The sequence below is a fragment of the Misgurnus anguillicaudatus genome, chromosome 13, assembly GCF_027580225.2.
Source record: "Misgurnus anguillicaudatus chromosome 13, ASM2758022v2, whole genome shotgun sequence".
In the NCBI taxonomy this organism is placed as follows: domain Eukaryota; kingdom Metazoa; phylum Chordata; class Actinopteri; order Cypriniformes; family Cobitidae; genus Misgurnus; species Misgurnus anguillicaudatus.
In genome coordinates, this window is record NC_073349.2 from 21,813,161 (window position 1) to 21,837,781 (window position 24,621).

General features: G+C 37.3%; 1 protein-coding gene across 1 annotated transcript in view; it reads right to left on the bottom strand.

Annotated features, from left to right (window-relative positions):
* Positions 1 to 4,227: 4,227 nt before the first annotated feature.
* Positions 4,228 to 24,621, bottom strand: part of ctnnbip1 (catenin, beta interacting protein 1) — a 33,562-nt gene continuing 13,168 nt past the window's right edge. Inside the window, exons 2-4 of the mRNA XM_073875399.1 lie at positions 18,948 to 19,065; positions 18,406 to 18,498; positions 4,228 to 5,846 (exon numbers count right to left, since the gene is read on the bottom strand). Of these exons, the coding sequence (XP_073731500.1) occupies positions 5,790 to 5,846; positions 18,406 to 18,498; positions 18,948 to 19,043 (246 nt within the window). The 5' untranslated portion in view covers positions 19,044 to 19,065 and the 3' untranslated portion in view covers positions 4,228 to 5,789. The remainder of the gene's footprint in view (positions 5,847 to 18,405; positions 18,499 to 18,947; positions 19,066 to 24,621) is intronic.

Below are 24,621 nucleotides of genomic sequence, written 5' to 3' on the forward strand. Positions count from 1 at the left end.
TTATTTATTTCTACATTTATTTATTTATTAATTTATTTATTTATTCATTTAATTAATTTCTTATTTATTTCTGCATTTATTTATTCATTTATTTTCATATTTATTTATTTATGTATGTATTTATTTACATATATCTACATTTATTTATTTACGTATTTATTCATTTATTTATTTATATGCACTTAAGTAATTTTTTGTCCTTCATATATTTGGAGGATAATTGCAAAAATGTCAATGTCTGTGTCAATTAGTGTACTCGTATTTTTTGAATGAAAATACAAATATATTCATAAAAAAATGTGGAATAAAATATAATCATCTAGTTTAGTGTTATGATTTTTTTTACATACATTTTTATATCCTTTGTCAAAGATTATTTAGAAAACAGAGCTATTTTCAGCATATGTCCGGACAAATATTACAAAAACGCATTCAAATTTACATTTAGAACTAATAAAATTATATAAATGATTATATAAATGATATAATAATATGTTTTTTTATGATTATGCTTACATGCCATCAATGTGAATATAATATTTCATATTTCTCATTCTTCGGCGGTTACACCATTTGACATTTTCAGGTCCATTCAGTCTTAACTTTCATAAAAATTGTGCAAATGTAATTTTTTATGCATAAAATCAACATAAATACACTGTGCATTGAAATAAACTTGATGCATGCTTTTTAAACTGTTTTTTTTAAAGATTTTTGAATTTCTCATCTTGACAAATTTTGTCACTGACCATTTATATTAACATGTATTCACAGTCAAGCACAGTCTGAGCATATTGCATTTTTTTCATACATTTTATTAAGCGTCTTTAAATTAAGTGGTGTTATTACTGCCAGAGGGAGAAACTTCAGTCAACAGGTTGAGTCCTGTTCTCCACATAAGCTTATTAAACGTCTGCTCGTCTACTAAACAATTTTAGCAGTGACTCTCAAAAAAGAAAATGATCAAAAAATGACCTCTAGCTGTCACTGGGGTGATCCCCTTTCAAAAAATACATATTTGCACTTAAAGAGCTCATATAAGTACCTCTAATGTATACATCTGTACTTAAATTGTACATATTAGGACTTTATTAAAGTCATATTTTTTTTTATCATATTTTCTGACCCTGTACAAGTTTCCATTACTACTTTCCAGACAATTCCCACTTTAAGGGTTTTGTCATAAACAGCAGAGAATTTTACATCCCGTCATAAGAAATGTGTTACTTCTGTAAACCTTTTAAATGTATAATAAACCCTGTGGACCGGCACAAGAGAGACATTTACAGATCCTCCTTTATCGAGCCTCCACGCTTTCGGAGACACATCAGGACCCTTATTTTGCACTCTAATCTCCCTTGACTATCAGGACAGCTTTTTAAATCAGCCAAAGTGATGGGGACTCATCCGAGCATACAGCATGCCTTCAAACCATCAGGCAACTTTTGAAACAGACATCATGAATACTCAAGTTATATCTGGGGGCAAGAGGCTTCATCATTCACAGATCTGAGATGCATGTAAGCGTTTACAGTTTTCAGGCAGATGTCTGATGGATCCAGGATGAGGATAACTTAGTCAGGTGATGAAACTGTGTCTCCATGTCAAGCTCTTAAATTGGCGATACATTTGAGGACGATTCATTCCCATTTATATTCCACAGCAGCTGGCGCTTCAAGACCACAGCCAGCCTCCTCTAAATCACAGGATTTGACCATCTGTGAAAGATGGCACGTGGAACAGTGAACAGATGTTGGATATTATATTGGGAATTCGTGTAATCAAAATCTGTAGCAGCCCATACTGTACTGTACTGTAAATGGTTGTTTTGGATGAGTTGGCTTCTAAACATGAAAGTTACATTATCAAAATGTGTGCTCGACCCGTCATGTAAACTTATGTGCATCACGTCGTGTCATGTCAAAATATGTCTGCTGCAGACACTTCAGAGGGATTTAGAATTAAATAGCCAGATACTCGCTTAATCTTATGTGTAATCAGAGTTTACTGTTGAGTTAGTCTCTTGTATTTTGGGAACATGAGCGTCTCTTTTATCATAAACTCTGTTGACGCGTGTGCAGCAGGCACGTATTTTGACAAGATGCATGATGCACATGGTTCAGATGACGCAACAAACACATATTTTGAATCCGCGCCCCTCGGAAGAGAGGTCACCGGCCCCAACTGCTTAAAAATGGCTTAAACATTTGGTCGACTTTAATGGACATCATGTTTTCAAACTTTATAATGACAGTGACCCCCATATATGATGACCCCTTTCCTAAATATATATTCCTATTTGAAATAAAGAAACATTTAGACTGCGTTAGATAAATAGTTTTTGTGATATCATAAAGACAGCAAATTATTTACAGACTTACGTAATTGGCTACACACTCGAATTGTACAATTTTTACTTTGTCTTTTAAATTTTCTGGGGACCCCTTGATACCTTTTGGGGGACCCCAGTTTGAAAAGTCTTTAAAAGCGGTCCAAAAGTTTTGCTTGAAGCTATTGGTGAAATATAAAAAAAACATTTTAACATGTTTGCCATTGTTGTTATAAACTTTAGAGGCCTTGTCCCAAATGGCGCACTTCATGTGGACTTTCAGTCTCGTGGCCTTGTGCGAGCTCGCTTAGTCTACGAGTCCGTAGGGTGTCCCATCTGTCATTTTTACGCTCTGAAGTCTGCTCATCAGCGCCCCCTTTGCACCCTTGATGTGTTCTTCAGTGAAGCCCGCACTTTACAAACCCAGAAGTCCTTGCGAAAGAGCAATCAGACGACGGTTGGGGGGGTCTCCACACTGATGGGTAACTTCTCTTCCTATTTCCAGCGTGACGCTCGAGTCTGTGGCCCCGTCCCAAATGGCTCACTTCATGTGGACTTTCGGACTCGTGGCCTTAAATTGCCCATGCTTGCTTAGTCTATGAGTCCGTAGTGTACCCATCTGTCATTTTTCCGAAGTGTGTTCATCAGCGCCTCCTTTGCACCCTTGATTCGGTCTTCAGCGTCGCCCACATGCAGCAGATTTCACACACTTTTACCAACTCGGAAGTCCTGGCGAAAGAGCAATCAGACCACGGAAGGGAGAAGTTCAAACTGATGGGCAACATGACGCTCGAGTCTGTCCCAAAATACGACTCCGGTGCACCCTCGTGGACTGGCGTCAAGGGTCCCTAAGGTCTGCACTACATGATGTCATCAAAGTGTGGACTCTGAGGAAGTCCACAACTCCGTAGTGTCAATACGACTCTGGTGCGCCCTTATGGACTCGCGTCAAGGGTCCCTAAGGTCTGCACTACATATCATCATCAAAGTGTGGACTCTGAGGAAGTCCACAAGTCCGGAGTGTGCCATTTGGGACAGGGCCAGAGACGTTCGTGAACGAAGGTTGCACGGTCCTAAACATGACGCAAAGCAAAAACGTGATTGGTTGCTTTACGTGTCAGACATATGAGTTTAAGAAAAGGACTTATTTGAGTAAGCAACTGAACTTGGTCAAATTGGTCAAAAAACTGGTCAAAATGGTTCCAAAGCTGTCACCAAAAGTACCCTTTCAGAAAAAAATTGTCAAAATCTGTACCCCAGCTGTCACTGGGGCTTTCAAAAAGTACATCTTTGTAATTAGAGATTTTGTGTTAGTACCTCAGAGGTACCAAAGAGCACGTATTAGTACCTTAAAGTTACTTATTAGTATTTCAAAGATACAAAATGTATTTTTGTACCTAATAGGATCTTTTTAAATGGTACTGCCCCAGTTTCTAACAGTGTACATCTTTGTAAGATTAAAAGATTTCATATTACTTTAAAAGGTACATGTTGGTACCAAATGTACATAAATGATACATATCAGGAACTTTTTAGGGTACTGCCCCAGTGATAGTTTGGGACCAAAGTGTATTTACATTTTTTTATAGAAAACAACCATCATGATTACATACGTCACAGTTTTTACCTATAAACTTATAAAATAAATGAAGTGTCCTTCCTTTATTTATGTTTCCACACATTCCTGTTTCTTTTTTGTAGTGTTGTATCTTATCTTAGACTCCAGAGACGATTGCAGAGGCTTTTAGAAAGAGGAGCAAAATGTGCCCTTATTATGGGCAGCTTGACACAATGTGATCTCTCTGGCTTACTGTTCTTATCACAAAAACAGGAGGATTGGAGCCCTCTGCTCTTTTTTCCAGAAATTCCACTGAAAGCAAAAACATTCAAAACAAAAGCAATTTTAAACTCCTTTAATGGTTGAGTTGGTATAGATTTGGGATGCATTTAAGTCAAGGGATGGCATAAAACAACCACTCAATTCGATTTTAAAACAATAAAAAAGCAATTCACATTAAATAGTTTACAGCTCGAGGGAACCCGGACGACATGCAGTGAAGTCAATGAACTAAACACGAATCCAGACATTCATATTTATGACTCATGTACCACATATGGCAGTTAAGACAAGTTGTATGCATCTGAATGGTTAAAAAATAATCTGCATAGACAAAATAGGAATTTAACAATGACTTTAAAACAAACTTTCGTTGAGGCTGACAAGTGGACATTCATTAAGATACTTATTACTGAAAGTGAGATCTATAACAGCCATTTTGTAAAATGTTCAAAAGGACTTCCACAGATTAAAAAAAGGTGTACATTGATGTTTAATGCCGCTATAGGCTCTCATGACCATTACAGAGCTACTCAAACATACACCATAAACCTCAAGACAAGCATGCGTCAGTTCAACACAGAGATACAATAATTATCTTAAGCAAGTTAACAAAACATTCAATACTGATATTAAAAAAAATCAATTTATTCAAGTGTTAAAAATGGATTTGAATAATTTTGTGGTTGAGGACTGTACTTGAGTTTTCACTTTAGTTAACAAGCACCACTGAATCAAATATACTGCCAAACAAACTTATCACAACATTTAGAACAGCGCTTTCATTTGACGTGTTTGAACATTTCTGGTAAGTAATTTATCAAATTTAGAGTTAAAAAGTTTATGGTGGTGGGGCCCATGTTTGTTTACACGTTAAGACATTGAAAAAATAAATAAGGACCTAAGACATTCATTAGATACCTTTAGAAATATTTAACAAAAAAAATCACTAATGGCACAATTCATTCACGTTGCTACTTTTTTCTTATGTCCTGTACAAAAAAGTATTCGAAAACATCGAAAAAACCATATCGTGATACATCAGGTCATTTGTAGTACATCATTCTGTGAGTGTGTGCTTACGTACGGGCCTCATATGCATTTTGACGTATATAAGTTACGATATAAACGGCTACTTAACTGCTAAACGAAAACCCTGAAAATAAAAACAAACAAACACGTCCTGCAAGGACAACAAAACAAAAAAACTGCTAAATTAAACAGATTTGTCTCTAATAACGTAACCCATAAGGCGATTTATAATCTTTCTCGGTTTGACCAGAAAAATTTAACTCTTGGTCCGTCCAGTCTCTCATGGGAACAAACACGAAACGTCACTCACTGCAGCAACAGAAACGAAACTGAAAATCAAATAAAAACACCTAAATAAAATGGTTTACTCGCGGTAGCTCTTCCTGACTCATTGGCCGTCAAGTCATCAGGTATTGAGGCCGCGTGCCCTGATAGTGTAACAGTTAGTGAGTAAGAGGAAGGGAATGGGGAAGAGACGGGAAGTGTGGCACTAAGCACACAGCAGAGCCCCGCCCCTCTCCCATCTCAGGCCCCGCCCTCTCCATCAACAGTGTTATGTTGTTAACTGTAGTGATTTGGCACGGCGAGAGGTCACTGTCTCCTGTCCTCGGTCTCTGATCTTGAAAAGGCCATCACCACGTCCTCAGCACCCTGGAAGACAACAAAACTGTTAAACTCATGAAAGATCGCCTATTTTTTACCTTTTGTGTATTTGAAGTACGCAATAAACAATGTACACATACAATTACCCAATTGCACCATATTTGATACCCATCTTAACAACAGGCCCAAACCAGAATCTGCTTTTGTGGCAGCTGTGGCATAGGACGGTAGTCAGATAATCTCTAAAAAGACAACACCTGCTGTACAACCTGCTGCATGCCTTGATCTACATCTTACACAGATAAGAGGCGTGACTAAAAGGCATAAACAGGGTTCCCACACCGTAGTTAACTTCAAGGACCTTTCAAGGACTTTCCAGGTCCAATACCATCAAATTCAGGGACTAAATGTGGGGACACATTTCAAATGAGAGCAAGGTTACATCGTGTTACCGTTTAAGATACATTGTTACAGTTCCCTTTCGAGGGAACTCGCGCTGCGTCACTGCGGTGACACTTTGGGGACGCCTCCAGGGGTAAGTGCGTCTGAATGTGTATATCAAAGTCAACCAATGGTGAGGCTTAACTACAAGACAGGGTGACGCGGTAGCCAGGAAGTATACCACTATCTGAAATATTGCCAAAGATGGCGTTACAGGGACGTAGGAAGTATGGCAAGGGAGACGCAGCGCCTCGTTCCCTTCTCAGGAGACAGTTACATACACAACTCTAGATGTTTTCATGTGTCAAACATAACTATGCAAAAAAGCATCAGTCATGTTCGGTCTAGACTCGCACCGAGAGGAGGCGCTGATCAATTCCAATCCTGAATTAATGATTCAACTTGGGGTCGGAACACAAACCCCTGCAAGCCTGGTAAACAGGATTTGTGGATCCAGTCGTCCCGAGGTGAACATGGATTAATAACATTGGCGCAAATGTGTAAACAGTAAATAAATGGTAGATACATAAGGGGATTATTTCATGGCAGGTGGATGTGTGAAGGTCAAGCGATGTTTTCTGCACCTTTTTCTGTTTCATGTACCTAAATGGTAAAAAAAAGACAATTTTGTTTTTAATCCCACTGCCTTGGAGATCAGATTGAATGAAGTGGTATGAAAGATTACATGACAAAATCGACTTAAATCAGCCACATCTCATCATTCGAATAGACAGTACGATTTTTTTATCTTTGAGCTAAAAAATCCCTTTGCTATAAAAAGGTTTCACAGCTGCCCATAACACCTTTTGGCTTGAAGGGTTTTATTAAGAGGAAAGATAAAAGTAGTGCGCATTAGACTCTCAAACACACCCCTGTGTGTTCTTGTACCAGGCCGTGAAGCGGCGGATGGATTTATATCTAGTTTAGGTTTAATGATGCAGTTAGGACCTGGCATAGCTGGTTGTCTTTTTGGCAGACATCAAAGATTCTTGTTAGTACATGTATAGCGTTTTGACTGACCCTGGATAAGCTTAATAAGCAGAATGCAGAAAGTGGGCGGGTTCACATTGGAATTCCCTCTGCCTTTCATGTTCTCCAGCGCATAAAATCAGACCTCCACCTACACTTTGGGATAAAATGACTAATTTCATATTCTAGGATTTAAGACACCTTTGTCGAACTGTCAAAATGCAGAAGACAGATTTTTTTACCACCAAAGGTGCCATTTGTTGATCACTCAAGGCCAACTTCTTTTTTTACTCAAGGCCAATTTAGAGCTTCCTGTAGAGTTTTGCATTAGGGATGCACCGAAAACGGGCCAAAAGAGCATTTTCGGTTTTTGGCCGAAAGACTTATCACCGAAACAATACGGCCGAAATGTTGTGATGACGCAAACAGAAACCGCAACCTGCACTTGCTTGTCTGAAGCAACATGTCTGTGGTGTGGACGTATTTAACCGCAAAAAAATCGCTAAATTGAGCAGCTTTCTGTACGCACAGACGCACATGCTGTTGAATGTGTCCGGTCCAGCTCTATTCAGACGTGATCATCACTATACCCTTTAAAGATCAGATCTCTTGATGTGTGAACTTTAGAGAGAGTTGCGTTACTGTGTCTCATACTGTAGTCCATTAATACATTTGGCGAATAAAGCAATGAAAAACAACGTAACGTTTTTATGTTGCGCTGTTTGGGATTCACCCTCGGTCTCTGTGCGCGTGCGCGTTAAAGTGCACTCAGTAGTGCATACACGAAGAGACGCGTTTCAAAAAGCAAGCGAAAATAAAATCTTTCTGTTCTTGACAGAGCACATATTCTTTTTCTAATAAAAACATTTGTTTATGTCTTAAGTGCTTATTTGGTCTTAAAGAGACAGTAACCTCAATGAACATACTTAAGTCTGTGTCATTAATGTTAATCAAACAACCCAAGACAAAGAGAAAATCACTTCTATAGCTCGAATAATAATAATATTTAATTTATACAATAAAGACAGTGTTATGATTCATTTTAATCGATTTCTGTACCTAATGCTAATTTCAGATCTTACTTAATGTGCAACTTTGTTCTTTTTTATAAATGCTTGCAATTTAATCCGATCCGTGCGCCAAAAACTGTAATGTGATCCAAACCGTGAGTTTTGTGATCCGTCACACCCCTAGTAAAGTTAGTACACAGTGATGGCCATAAATGCAATGGTACTAATAATTGGCATACATTTTTTTGGCATTTCGGTTTTCGGCCTTGGTTTCCTCTTTTTCGGTTTCAGTTAAGAATTTTTATTTCTGTGCATCCCTATTTTGCATGATCACTTTTCTGGTATCTAGAGCTTGGCAACCTTCTGATTACAAGCCCCTCTCTCTAACAATTATTCAACAACAAGAGCAAAACTAAGAATCTTCAATAAAGGAACAAACATACCAGAAACATTAGCATACAGAAAAATGTGAGTTTCATCCCAACACGTTCAGGCGAGAGTGTCAACACCTTACTGAGAACTGAAAGATCACACGCTGCTAGCAGAGTTCACACTTATACAAGCTGTATGCTGTCTGACTATATGATTAGGAGTCTGATTTGTGCCTGTTTACACCTGGTATTATAAGCAGTTTTAGGGCACGCTCACACTATCCAAACCAAGCGCGGTTTGGATAATTGTGCCCTGGCCGGCTTGCAGAGGTGGGCTCGGGCGCAGTTTACTTGTGCTAAGGCACGGAACGCGCCGTGTTTCGCAAATCACGCCAGAGCGTGCTTCAAAAGGAGAGACGCCAATTGCGGAAGCACTCACCTTCGTTAAAAACTTTTAATGTGCGCAGCAGGGTTACGTAAATGTCTGAGCTGTACACGCGACATATCAACTAAACAATATGATATGAGAGCTTTGTGTGTAATCGTGCACCAAACGACTCATAATAAAACAACACAGACTTAACATTACGATGGAAGAGATCGCTTTATTTCCTGTTTTCTTTAAAACCAATCGCACCCTAATGACGCAAGCGTGCCCAGCTCGGATCAGTCAAAGGACAACAATGGGTCTCATTCACTGTACGCACAAATTTGTTTGTAAAATGTGCGTACGGACGTTTAAATTTACAAATCATGATTCAACAAAAACTTTCATATTAAAATGTATTTTAAATGTATGTAAAACCTAAGAACAACTTAGACAACACATACGCAATAATCATGAACAAGGAAAAAAATATAAAATATATAACACAGCTATATATTATAGGGTTCTTTTTCCTTGTTCATGATTATTGCGCATGTGTAGTCCAAGTTGCTCCTACGCTCCTGCAAACATTCAAATTTTAGTATGAAAGTTTTTGTTGAATAATGATTTGAAAGTTATTTACGAACAAATTTGTGCGTACGCATGCTTAGAGTATGAGACCCAATGTCTGTGCGTGCTTCTAGGGTAGTAAGGAGGGGGGACAATCATGCTTGGGCACAGTTTGGTTTGGTAGGTATGATATGACTACAATGTTGCGATGTGTATTAGATGGATTGATTACTTTTTTAGAAAGTACCTAAAAGGACAGTTCACCCAAAAATGAAAATCTATCATTCCTCATCCTCACGTTGTTTTAAACCTGTACCGTAAAAATTTTATTTAACAGAATTTTACTGTTTTATTTTACAGATTTAAAATACATCCACCTTAAAATTTACATGAAAAACACGTCAATGTGCATGTATAAATGTCTTCGTTCTGATAAACATAAATAAAGATATTTGTAATCAAGCAGAAAGCAGAAGCATCACTGACTTCCATAGAAGAATTATAAATGATAAATTATCCATTTGGTTACTAACATTGTCTTCAGCTTTCAGTGGAATAAAATGTACGATCTTCATTTAAAAGCAAATTGGATAACACGAAACAAAGCAAAGCAGTAAAGACTGGTTTGTATCACATTGTCTTTACATCAAAAGACCTAACCGTCGCATCGAGCCGTGTCTACCTAATACCATCACCACATCTTTGATCTTGTTCATCTTAGGCTTACATAATGCTTATATAACAGTGAACCCGGCTAGGAGGGGTCATGGATAAGCACAAGGCTTTAAAAACATCGACAGGCCGTGCTTAAAATCCTCAGTTGTACCAACGTGTAAAAAAACGCAGAGGAAAGCACAAGAAACCGTGAACAGATTGATAACATTTTCCTTCTCCATCTTCTGCTTTCCATCCTCACGATTGTGCCACTCCCCGTGATGCATGCTGTGTCACAGGGGCACCAGCCAACACTATACAGACGTCAGAGCCCTTATGAGCCGTTGCCTGGCAACAGCTCGAAATCCGATTGCATCACGAGCCGACAGGCTACGAACACCTATGAACAAACAGCAGCTATCTGCCTTCCCACATCACGGTCTCAATCACATAACTCCATGCTGGTTGGTTTAACCTCTAATCGCATCTGTGATGGTGTTCCTGTAGATCAGTTGGAAGAGCATTTATTTGTTCGGTGGGTTTGATTATAAAAAAATCTTTTATAATGGCAATAATATGATAATACGATCCTTGCACATCTCTGACAGTGATAGAGGCCGGTGGATCATGGTTGAAGACTTGATAGATGGGAATAGAGATGGAATTAGTGGATCAATTCAGCAAACATGAGTGAATATGACCAGTGGTGATAAATCATGACCAGCGTGTGTGGGACTGACACACCACCACATATACACCCTCACACCCTGCAGCGCGAATGACCGTATATTAGATCTACAAAGAGAGATGACTCACAATCCCAGACTGTTCCTCTAAGGTTTCAATGCTATTCAAGTGCTAAACTCTCGTATAATAAAATCAAATTAAGCGTTTTATCCTATAATACACCCATTAGCTATATTTACATCAATGCATTTGGTAGACCAAACTGTATTTACTTTCATTAAAGGTACAAATTTTATTAGTATTAGTGTTCTCTGGCATCAAACCCATGACGTTTGATGTGATAACGCAATACTCAACCAATCAGCTTCAGTAACCAATATATTGTGGAAAATTGTCCTTAAAATTAGTTATTGCATTAACACTCAAGATTAATGAAATATGATTTATGGCTTTAAAAGGGACACTTCACTTTTTTTTTAATATGTTCATTCCCCAGCTCGCCTAGAGTTAAACATTTGATTTTTATCGTTTTGGAATCCATTCAGCTGATCTCCGGGTCTGGCGGTACCACTTTTAGCATAGCTTAGCATAATACATTGAATCTAATTAGACCATTAGCATCACGCTCAAAAATGACCAAAGATTGTCAATATTTTTCCTATTTAAACCTTGACCCTTCTGTAGTTACTAGGGCTGGGTATCGATTCAGATGTTCCAGATCGATTCGATTTCGATTCACAAGCTATCAAATTGGTTCAATTTCGATTCTCAATTTGATTTAGATTCTGTTCCGATTCTCGGGCCGGTTTTTATACTCGATTTTCGATGAATGACAGGCTTGCATCTGGCTCCTTCATCTAGTGGAGAAGACTAGTAATTAGATTAACGTTAATCTTACGTTCAATGTTTGCGGAAATAAATATGGAAAAAAATCGATTCGTGGGCTTTGATAATTGATTTTGAATCGACCACGTAAAAAAAAAAAACGATTAACAGAAAAATAATTTTTTTTTGCCCAGCCCCAGTAGTTACATTGTGGACTAAGACCGACGGAAAATTAAAAGTTGCAATTTTCTAGGCCGAAATGGCTAGGAACTATACTCACTTTCCGACATAATAATCAAGGACTTTGCTGGCGTAACATGGCTGCAGCAGGCGTAGTGATATTACGCACTGCCCGAAAATAGTCCCCTTGGTTACTTTCAATAGGAGAGGACTATTTTCGGGCACTGCGTAATATCATTGCACCTCCTGCCGCCATGTTACGGCAGCAAAGTCCTTGATTATTACAATAGTATCTTTAGCCACATCCGGGCTACAATGTGCTAACAAACACATCTAGAAAAGTTTTGGGTAAAATTAACCAGTCAGTCAGTGGCCTTGGGCGGGGCTTTGTTCGTGTGACATGACATTAACAAGAAAATCAAAACAGCATGTCTAATGAGACTGCTTTGGTTTAATGGGAATTTAAAAAAAAAAAGGGTTTTTTTTCATTGTAGGGTGGTTGTGTTCACACACTGCCAATGCACATTTATGTCCAAACCTTGTAAATGTGGATTTTGCATAATATGTGCCCTTTAAAATGTATTTTTTGCACACTACAGTATTCACCACAACAGTATTGCAGTTTATACGCTCAGCACTTCATGACACTAATTTGAAACATGGAGTAAAAACAAAACTATCGATACCTATCTGTTTCGGTATATGTTATTTGAAGTAATTGAATATCGGTATCAGCCAAGATATCGGTGCATCCCAACATTTATAATGTTTCTGTTAAACCTTGACTTTATTCAGTTCCAATACTTTTCCAAATGAGAACCCAAAATACTTTTTGATACACTGCATCCTTGTTCATTTCTCTACCGTTTTCATGTGAAATTAAATAAATAAATAAAAATCACTATTTTGCCTGTCGGGAGTACACTTCAACCGTAAATATTAGAATAGGCACAGATCACAATATTTAACTCTTTCCTCGCCATTGACAAGTTAACTCGTCAATTATGAGAAAATGCCTCCCTGCCAATGACAAGTATTTTCGGCTTTCTGCAACACCGCAACTTATGCAACACGGAAGTAAGGCCTCACGTGAAAGAGTAAGAACTCTGTGTATGTTTTAATGATTACTCTGAATGGGATCTCTTTCAAAAGTCCTTTACAAAAATGCAATTATCTCAGCTTTTTTGCTCAAAATTTTGTGTTTTTGAAGAACCATATTGATGAGGATAGGATGAAACATTTTTTTTTTTTTGAAAGGGTCTGTTCATTTGATATATTTTATGTTTTTATATATTTTAAGAAGAACATTTCCTGGAAGGCATTAAACTTTTATGAAAATCATGAAAAATGTTGGTGCTGGCCGGCAACTTTTTTTTAAAGAGGATAACAACATGAACAGCAGGTCTGTGATGGGACCGGCTACCAAATCAAACATCTACTCTAATTTTCAGTTTTGCTAGTGAGCCACAGCTGGCAAACAAAATAACTGTAAATACATTTAACAATACAAATGAACTGATTTAGGCTTACAATAATAGCCTGAGAGCAAATGTATTATGAATACCTTAATGTGCTCTTTCTCCATCTTAAATTTTAGCCAGAAGCAAAAGTAATTCATTCAAGCCGTCCTGAATTCTAAAGCAGAATGCTAAAAAAAATTTTCTTCGAGATTTTACTTGGTGCAGACATTAGAGGAAAACAGCTTTTCGGGCATGGTTTTGTAAATGCCTGACTCATTGGTTTGGTAATGAAGCTTCTTAAGAACGCTCCATGTCGCTCCGAGTGCAGTCTGGGATTACACTGTCTGAGAAGGATTATACCAGCAGACGCAATAATTTTTTTTTGACTCTGCTGCAGATGGATAATACACACAACTAAATGAAGCATTGCTTTGAACTCTGTTTTTGAAGGGCAATCACTTACACAACGTTGCTATTGAGTCGATACGATCTTTACCAGTCCAAGAACAATTAAAGCTTGTAAAAGAGCAGCATCCTTTCAAACGCAGCGTGTCACACATACAGGGCAGAAAGAGTGAGTGTGCTGTTCCTACACCATTCATTTGTAAATAACAATGTGGCTCGCATGAAGGTCCACTAATGAGACCCGTTCCTCACCCTCATTCACACACCACCATGAAGCCCCGTTCACCCTGCTCGCAACCCATTCCGTCGCCATGGAAACTGACTACTGTACACACCGTGCTGTTCAGAACCCAAGGCTCCCAACAAAGGGATGACAGTCTGTTCTCAATGGTGAGGTTCAGAGCTCAGACATACGAATCACAGAGGCTTTTATCATAAATAAAATATATACATTTATAGTAAGGATGCACCATTATATTTAAATACAATTGGTATCAGAAGATTTTCTCCCACTATCAGGGATTTAAAACAGCCAATGATCAAGACAGATTATGTCCTAGTAATCAAAAGGGGTAGGAAAACGCATCAAAACTTTTTACATTTTTGAATTAGGTGACAATGACAACAGAATTGCATTTTGCATTTGGGGTGTAAAAAATATAGACACATGAGCATCATGATATTTTGTTGCAATACTGTATTGTTTCTTAAAAATGCAATATTGATATTAGTGAAAAAAATCATATAGACGTTTCAGCAGTATCAACATAAACAAGCCGCACGTAACTTACTGTAAACTCCGCTAATAATAAATAACCACAAAGTACTTGAAACGTACACTGTAAAAAAATTCGTAGAAATTGCAATGGTATTGCAGCTGGGTTGCCGGTAATTTACCGTAGATTTAAATTTATGTTATTTACTGGCAAGCGTTTGTTCAAAGTTAAATAAATGTTAAATATTAACAAGTCTTTATCTTTACAGAATAAAACTATACAATAACAGCCTACGCAAAGCATTCTGGGAACCAGAAATCATCATCAACCTTTTTCAGTTTTTTGCTTCAGATTTTGTTTCCCAGAATATTTAGCAAAAAAACAACACATAGATTACCTAGGAAACCAAAGCTAAGCCTTGTCAGTGAAACCATGCCTATATATATATATAGGCACTTCTATTTAGTGCATTCAAGCTTTTTATATTTCATCAGTATGTGTGTTCGCTGGGATTCAAATACATGCTCTTGGTGTTGCTAGCGCCATGCACTTTTAGTTGAGGTTCAGAAAAGCTGCAGCTAAGTGCAAAAGTTTTAGAGTTCCCTCCTCTTCCTCCTTTCCTGACACCACCATCCAGCCTTATCCCTTAAACATCAAGGCCTGAGAACTGATTAAAATACATAACATTTATAATATATGCATATGGTAATTAGCTAATTAGATGAGCCCTGAATGCAAATGCCAGAAAGAAACACTAAGGTGTTGCAATTACAACACACAACATCTTCATAAACAAGGCATAGAAACAATTAGTATGCCCATATTTTTCCATATAAACCAGTGGTTCTCAAACTAGGGGGTGTGGGAGATGGTGCAAGTTTTATGACATTGTATAAAATTCATTAATTTATTATAATTTTTGTATAAAAATATAGCTATCGATCAACAGAACTACACTGTATCATTTAATGTTTTGTTTAATTCAAATTCTACGTTTAAGATTGTTTTATGTCATGATTTTTTTTGGGGGGGGGGTGTAAAGGGATGCACCCTACACAAGGGGCGACGCACAGTGAAAAGTTTAAAGGACAAGTTCGGTATTTTACACTTAAAGCCCTGTTTTCAGATTGTTTATGATGAAATAGAACAGTTTTGAATGAAATTTCGACCCCAAGAATTTTCAGGTATTTGTTGTTTCACCTCCCACCTCTACAATGTGTGTATAGGTGCACTGGAACAATCCTTCCTAAAATGCATTAAACTTTCGTTTAAAAAGACGTGAAACTCACCGAGTGGCCAGGGGCGTTCACCGACATGCCCACACAAAAATCGCCGCAAAAGATGCCCTCCAACAGATGTTTTAGCATTCGTTGTTAACTTGTGGACCTATTTTTCCAAACGCCTCACACCCGTACATTCTTCTGTTGAGAGCTTGAATAATAGACACTCCAGCCCAGTTGGTGGCGATCATCCGCCTTTGACAATTGCAAAAATACAAACAAGGTTCCCGGCGCGGAGTAATACCGTACCTCACAGCACATCTAATACAAGTCAATGGAGTTGGCAAAAACTACTATAAAACCTGTTGAAATGCGTATTTTGCAGCGATTTTTGTGTGAGCATATCAGTGAACACCCCTGACCACTTTTGTAAACGAAAGTTTAATGCATTTTATGAAGGATTGTTCCAGTGCACCTATACACCCATTGTAGAGGTGGGAGGTGAAACAACACCCAAAAATTCTCGGGGCAGCCGCATATGTCGAAATTTCAGTCAAAACTGTTTTATTTCATCATAAACAATCTGAAAACAGGGCTTTAAGTGTAAAATACCGAACTTGTCCTTTAAGAACCACTGCCATAAACAAAGGTGGGCGGGCAGTCCAATACACAAAGGAGTCCGTTCACATGAGAAAACAATAGCTGTTTAGAGAGCGAAAAAGTTGCCACAGTGGTTGCCTCTATAGACTCAACAGTACATCTCTAGTCTATTTACTTCACTGTGTTGACTACAAAATGAATTCACATCCATATACAGTAACCATAAAGCCAGTCTGAGAGACCTACAGATCATTCATATTTATAAATGAAAGGCCACGTAACAGCTCACAAGAGCCACCTCGCAACATATCAGAATGAAGGGTAAATATAGATTTATCTGCATAGATCTATTAGCCGTTGGGTGACTCATTTTCCGGGGTGTTGCATGCAAACACGGGCAGGCCTCTGAGACATCTTAATACGTAAATAATTCATCCAACTGCAGTATATTCCCTCGAGATCCTACTTCATTTTGGTCTTTTGCGAGAGAAGAGAACATTATCCATCGTAGATCTAAACTACCATCCATTTGCAACAATATTACATTACCTAAATCTCCTTACATTATTGGTGTCTTCGCTAAATGCTTTCATAGTGTTCACCTCAAATCGTCGGATTTATTTTTGGGTTCACACACAGATAAACAAGTCGAAATAAGCCGGAAAGAGCAAGTTTGTTTTAATGGAAACTGACAAATCTCAGAGCACCTCCTTTAACAAGAACAATAGTCTGCGCATTGAATAAAAATCACTAACCCCAGTAATGGCAAAATAAAGAGTTTGTTCTCACTTTGAGAAGGGCTTTCAGAGGACTATTGTGTTGTTAAGTAAATGCATTTCTCTTTTATCTCAGCTTCATTAGACGGTGGATGATCACACGCTCTTAGTGAGTTTAATAAACAAATTTCGCTTTTATCTGAGGCAGCCATTTTCATTTGTTTTTGTAGATGCATCACATCGCTGTCTTATTAAAATCCCACACATAAAAAAAAAAGTTCATCGGCGGTGGAAGATTTCATAACAAACACGAGCAAGAATATGAGCAAGAGTATTTGTGGAGGAAAAATCCCAGAGGTGCATCTCTATTCTGCTACTGCATTATTTATTAAGATCCTACCAAAAAGAGCTCAACATTGATATGCTTGCTTAACAACCGAGCTAGTATACATAATTAATGAGCACAAAATCTGTGCTCCATCCTTTTATACATCTAGTGTTATATACATCTGTTTATTCCAAAGCATGTGACCTTTCAGGCATGGTGGATAAACAATACAGTCTCATACTAATTATGTGATATGATACAACTAACAAGTTATTTCGCTATAACTTATCATCTTGGTTAAAAACAAAGGAGATCATCCTTGCAATACATGGAGCATTTGGCTGACAACAGGAACTATTTATGTAGTGCTAGCGCCCCCTTGTGTTGGGTTAACACTTGTGCAGTATTAAAGCATATCCTTCAAATTTCTACTAGGTTAATAATTGTATTGATTAATATGCAATAAATCAATGCATGGTCAGAGTAAAGCATTGTTGTTTTTGATTTGATAAAAGATAATATTTAGTTTTTGTTTTTTTTATTAAAGTGATAATTCATCCAAAAATGACAATTCTGTCATCAATTACTCACCTTGATGTTGTTACAAACCTGTATACATTTATTTGTTCTGATGAACACAAAAGAAAGATATTTTAAAGAATATCTCCAACCAAACTCATCAGAAGCCCCATTGACTGCCATAGTATTCTTTTATCCTACTATGGAAGTCAACAGGGCTTTTGATCAGTTTGATTAAAAAAAAATCTGTCTTTGTATTCATTTATACAGGTTTGTAAAAACATCCCATTTCATTTTTGGGTGAACTACCCCTTTAAGATAAACCCTGTGACCCATGACAAGGACAAATTTCATTTTGCACATTAATGATCTCGAGTTACCCAACCCAACAGGCATGCCATCTTATCACCTATATCAGATTATAAACTAAAACATACAATCAGGAAAGAAAATAATCCTTCCCTGGCTAGTGTAATAAGAACCACAAAATCTTAAATATGCGAGGGTGGATGTGTGATGTCTCAGCTTTGCCATGTGGTGTTCAGGGCTGTGGTAAATGTTGACTTACCCTGGTCAATGGGGTGCTGTGGCAACTGACTCATCTGGCTGTGCACCACGCCTGCATAATTTCGCAGAAACGCTTCCTCATTTGGTGTCAGCTGCAAGGGTGGGGGAAAAATCATAACACATGGCAATGAAAAGTCAATGCTGGGTTCATAATCATTTTGAGACAATAAACTGTCTAGACTAGCTAAGGGTTAGTTTTTTAAGGGACAATGAAAAGGTCACGAAATCTAGAAAGGCAGGAAGTTTCTATAAATTAAAAAATACATTAGACTAAAACATAACCTTTTTGCTTTCTTAAATGTATCCATATATATTGCATTATTGATCAGAACATGTTATTTCTAAAGAAACAAAATTAATGTTTTAATAATATTTCAAGCAAAATGATCCAAATGATATTAACCCCTTAAAACCCCACCCCACTTTATAAGTCCTTTTGGCTCACATGTTGAATTCAGATGAGTTAGCAATGACATTTTGGGTTGACTATAAAGCTCATTACAAGCGTTCTTAAGACTTAAAGGCTTGCTGTTTGACTTACGTTTGATCCCATTTTCTTGAGCATGAGTAGCACCCGCACCTTCTGCTGGATGTACATCTCCTCAGGAGACTTGCCAGGGGCTTCCTCACGGTTCATCCCCCCTGCTCCTGAAGCACCGCTAAACCAGCACACATAAACAGAAAGATAGTATTCACTTATTTTATTTCAGAAACTGGAATTAAATACATTCAGATACTACGTCTTACATCATCTATAGTTACATTTGTGGTTATATTGTTAACTTTTATTATTCGACACAAAATTATAGCAATGCAATTTAATGCATACTCGAAAAGCAACATTTTAGTTGGCCAAAAAGTCTGAAAACTTAAGATGAAAAGAAAGTGATCCAAACAAACTCTCAACAGCGTGAGACATGCCTCCCCATGGGACCACCACCAGAGAATATTTGGGGAGACGTGGAGAGTGTAAAAATAGATATCTGAGTTATATAGTACTAACAAGATATTTCACATAAAAGATGCTCACATAACTTACATCACAGAATTAAAACTGCATTTACAAAAATAACCCAGTTTAAAAGAAACAAACATTTCCTGAAGCCCAAGAAGGCAACACAATACATTAAGAGCCAGGGGTATGTAAACTTTTGAACAGGATGAATGCTAATATTTAGTTTCTCCCAAGAAAACCTGGTAATGTTTAGTTCGTTTAAAAATTACAAAAAAATATGATCTTTTAACAAAATATTAACAATTAACACCTACACTGCAAAAAAATGATGTGTTAATTTTTTACACATTGTGTGTGTCATGTAATTTAAGGCGTTTTTTCATGTTAAAATAAATAAAAGGGACAACACAAGTAGTGTTAAAAAAGTAATTCCGTTACTGTAATTCCACTACTTTTAGCGGTAATGAACCTGTAACGAAGTATTTTTTTAAATCAAGTAACGCAGTTACAATTACTGAAATTTAAATGAGTTGGTTACTCACGTTACCTTGTTGTGTTGTCCCTATACTAACACACCTTTTGTGTTATTTATTGTGTCGGCGCTAGGGCTGTCACGATTATGAAATTTGGCTGATGGTTGATTGTCTAATAAATTGTGCCAATTATGACGATTAATGTTTTAGTGCTTTGACAATTATGACGATTATTGACTATTTTATTGCTTTCACATTTAATTCTCATACATTTTTTGTTTGTTTATGAAATAATTTTCACACATTGTTGTGATTATTTAAATTAAATATTTTGCAAGGTTTACCTGGCAGTTAATATTAATATGCATAACACATATTTAAAAGTAATTATTTAATGAATATATATTTCAAAAACTGAAAATTTTTCATAAGAAATAAACACAATAAAAAGAAAATACAATAAAAATGCAATCAAAATAAACTGTACCAGAACAGGCCTTAAATAGTAGCCAATCCTGTTAAGGTCATATTAGTACTGGACTGCATGTCTGTAGCTGCAAAAAAAAACAATTCCTGCAGCTCCCCCTTGTGTTTTTTTAGAGAGATGTGCAATCATTGCGGTGATCTGAAATCATCGCGATGAGATCAAACAATCGTGATGAGACGAATATTTAAATATTGTGACAGCCCTAGTCGGCGCTCACCACAGTCCTGCGATTTTAAATCAGAAATGTCTTGTCTGCAAGTGTTCATTTATCACAAAATAGAGTAACGTGAGTAACCAACTCATTTAAATTACAGTAACCGTTCATGACCCCCATTCACTTAAAATAACAACGTTTAAAATTTAACTTGTAAAAATCCTCGTAACACTTTGCACGAACTTATTAAGTAAAATGTACTGCTTTTTTAAAGTACAGCTTACCTACTAAAATCAAATAAAATCTACTTAATAATGCATGAAAAACATTTGTTAAATAATTAGGTAAATAAATAAATGTCACTTATTTAAAATTATTTTATTTTAGAAGTTAGATTTATTTTAATTGTTTAGGTAAAGTCTATTACTTTTTTTAACATTGAAGCACTGCTGTCCTAAAAATATTTAATAAATCTTATTTACTGCTGTAGCATTATAACACAAAATTCATGACTGACTATAAGTCAGTCATTGAATAAACTTGATTCTCCACAGAAAAACACACAAAACTGCATTTGAGACATTGGTTGCACTATGTCAGCACTGTGGAGAGAAATACAACAAAATGTTCTGAACAGAGTTTATGCAAACAGAAAACTAATTACATGAACGGTGATTTCACAAAATTATCATTTACAACAAAACAACATCAAAAATATAAGAGCTTAAACCTTTATGACATTTTATTAACAAATATTTAAGTAGTTAAATTTCTTATCAGTTCTTATTCTGTGAAAAAGCTTATTCCTTACATAATGTGTAAATAAATTTAAGTTTATTTTACTTGAATGCTTTAGTTTAATGGATTTCATATGCTTAAGTTTTTGACTTGAAAATATCTAATAAGACTTATTATTTCCACACAGTTCATTTTGTACATGAATTAATTGTGTATTTATCATCATTTTACTTGGGAAAATCTAGTTCTCAAAATTTTTTAATATTACTATGTAGAAATTATAGTGTGAATATATTTCACTACACCAAAACGTTTGTTTTTTCAGTGTTTACTTCCATAGTTCAGGTTTGTAACAACGTGAGAGTCAGAAAGAGACAGAATTTTCATTTTTGGTAAACTATCCCTTGTTGTATTTTTAATGCAATGAAATCGGGGAGCACTAAGACTTTACAATTCTCTAAACAACAGCTGACACAACATATTCGACTTTAAACCAAGATCTTTGCAGAAGCTTTAAACCATGACTGTGTCTGAAGTCTGAATGCTCTTCAGATCAAGGAACAAGCTGACAGCATCACAAATGGCCCTCATACATATTTAATGATGGATCTATCCACGTTCCTGCTTTTAATCGTCTTCCTTACTTCCTAATGACCTGTTTTCAAACTCATACTCGGTGTGAAGTATACTCAAGGAACCTGACATGAGAAATATAATCACAGGAGAGAAGATGAGCTAACCTTACATTACAAAGTATAAGCAAACGATTCATGCCTGATACTGCAAAATCTATTTTCCAGAAAGCATCATCACAAACAAAGGCGCAGTAATAGCATTTAATCCATAATCAATGCAATAATGCCTCCCACATCAATTCAATGTGAATAGAAATCTCAAAGAGGAAGTACATCTTCCATTGAAAGAAAAGACAAATGGAGGATCGAAAATGAATGGCAATGGCATCAAATGTTTTTTTGCAGGTTTTGTGAATCTGTCAGACTCGATCCTTTGGCAACATCCAGCCTGTGATGTCTCGCGCTCTTATCCGCACAAAGAGCCTCTAATACATGTTGACAGCTTGTTTGATGTGAGGTTATATATAATTGAAAAGCTGGCTCATCCCTCTATTTCAAGACAGACAACCGTAGGCTGTTCAAACACATCAGTCTGGTCCTGACTCCCCTCCCATGGCCTATCGCCGTGCATTGATGGTATAATTTCTTCAGGCGCTTACAGCTGAAGTGTAAACTGTGTGCCATAAATCACCAAACAGAATAGCAAAAACAGTCAGCCGGCCAAACAGCTAGCTATGCCGCAATCTCCCCTTATTGGTCGAGCCAATGCTGCTGTGTCAGGCTTGTCTGATAGCACCATAGCTTTTACATTTTCTTGCATCTTGCTTATGGTTGTCTCTGCATATTAATTTGAGATTATGAAATCCATAAATAGCTTTAATGCTTTTTTAAAAAAACAATATGGTTTTATAAAACAGATGACACACGCAAAATATCTAACCCAGATTTCATTCACAATCAATGAGCTGTGGCATCAAAAAGGCTCTGTATTCAATAATAAAGCATGCACTTTATTCAGCCGTGTCTTTCTGGCAGTCATGGGGGAAGAGGAGCGAGTGCTCACTGAGCATCAGGACTCAGATGAAAGCCAGAGAGGGACTGGTGTGTCAGCTCTGCTGCTCTGTGACACCAGGCACACCTTCAGGGGGGAGTTGGATCTCTCTCTCTGTCTTTTGATCATGACTGTCCTCCAAGCTGGAGACGAGGCAGACCAGACAGCAGTCATACACACTGTAGCTCACTCATCCCCAAACATCAGCTCCCCAGATTTATACCCAACAACAACATCCATTCCAAAGGTTTGGGTGTATTTGGGTCTTTAGTAAGTTTAGGGTTTTTAATCAGATCAGAGGGTGTTAAACTAGCAACACTGAAGTGGAGTGAATAACAGATTGATCAAATGCTGTTAATAGACTGTGTTTCAACAATAAATACACAGCACAAGTGTGACCCTGTCTGTGAAAACTAGGGCTGTGATGATGCATTGCGTTTCCCATTAAAAATATCCGTCTGAAATCGATTCTGAAACGCAGGGCTACGGTTCTGTGTTTCATGCACAGCTTGTGCGTTTACTACGGCTCTTTGATCAGTAGGAAGTCTTTATCAATCTAAAATCACTGAGTTTGAATCGTTTATGACGTGCATTTAAAAAAGCAACGCTTTTTCTGAAAAATGCTTGAAGACATTTCCTAGCTTTTTCCTAACATTTCCTTCTTCTGTGGCACAAATGGAGTTTCTGCATGAGAGCGCCCTCTGGTTTTGGATGTGGCGGCATTTCACTAGCCTGGGTGCCAGCCGATCTTAGCCCCGCCCACCACAATTTGAAAATCAGGGAAGATCGGTCTGGGGATTCACCGTTGAGGAGCTACTATGCAAATACCAAAACCGGCCGACGAATCAAATTGTGAGGGCGGCTTTATACGATGATGGACAGATGATCAACAGTAACGTATCAACCACGTCACCAAAGAGCGCGTGTGTTCAATTTGTTTACAATGAAATGGCTGCCGCTGGTGAATTCAGATGTGTGGATTCTGACATTGAGTCTGTTCTAAAATATATCGACAGAACATTGATTTAAAAAGAGGAACAGAGAAACGCGATCAAGGCATTTGTTTATGTTTTCGCCGTCCTTCCTATCGAGGACAAAGTTAAAGAAGCAACTGAAATGAGTATCACGGCGATGCAACTCGGCGTGCACGACGAGATGGATATAATTAGCGGTCGTTGCCAGCTTCTTTTCGGAAGCCTGGAATCGTGACTGCTGAATAAGTGAAGGGACATGCTAGGCTCCGATATTTTTCAAGCCAACGTAATGGGTAGCTATCGTCGTGGATGAAGTTCACCTAACGTACAAATGGTTAAGAGATAGTCTTACTGTATGACTTAGTAAATACTTAATGTTGTGATATAAATGAAATGTTGTAAACATAGTAGGTGTTGATGTACCTTCGCTAACTCAGACTTAGTGTAATTACACTGATGTTAGTATCATTGTAGCGGAATTACTAGCAGTTCGGTCAGGCTGCTAAAGACGCCATTTCAACATAAGTCACACACTCCGTTGCTCTGATTGGTCGTATGTCTATCCAATTAAGTGCAGAGGCATTTTTCGGTTGAGACACGCCTCATAATTTTAGCTCAATGGAGCGGTATCAGACTCAAATTCTGACTAGACTTGAGTATGACAACGTCAGGCTAGCATTTCACCGTAATTAATTAAAATTCTTTCTTTGAGAAAACACGCATTAGCGCGATTAATCGTCCCAGCCCTAGTGAAAACCCAACTAAAGTCATTTTTTGTTATTTACTGCTGTCTTCATAAAATAATACT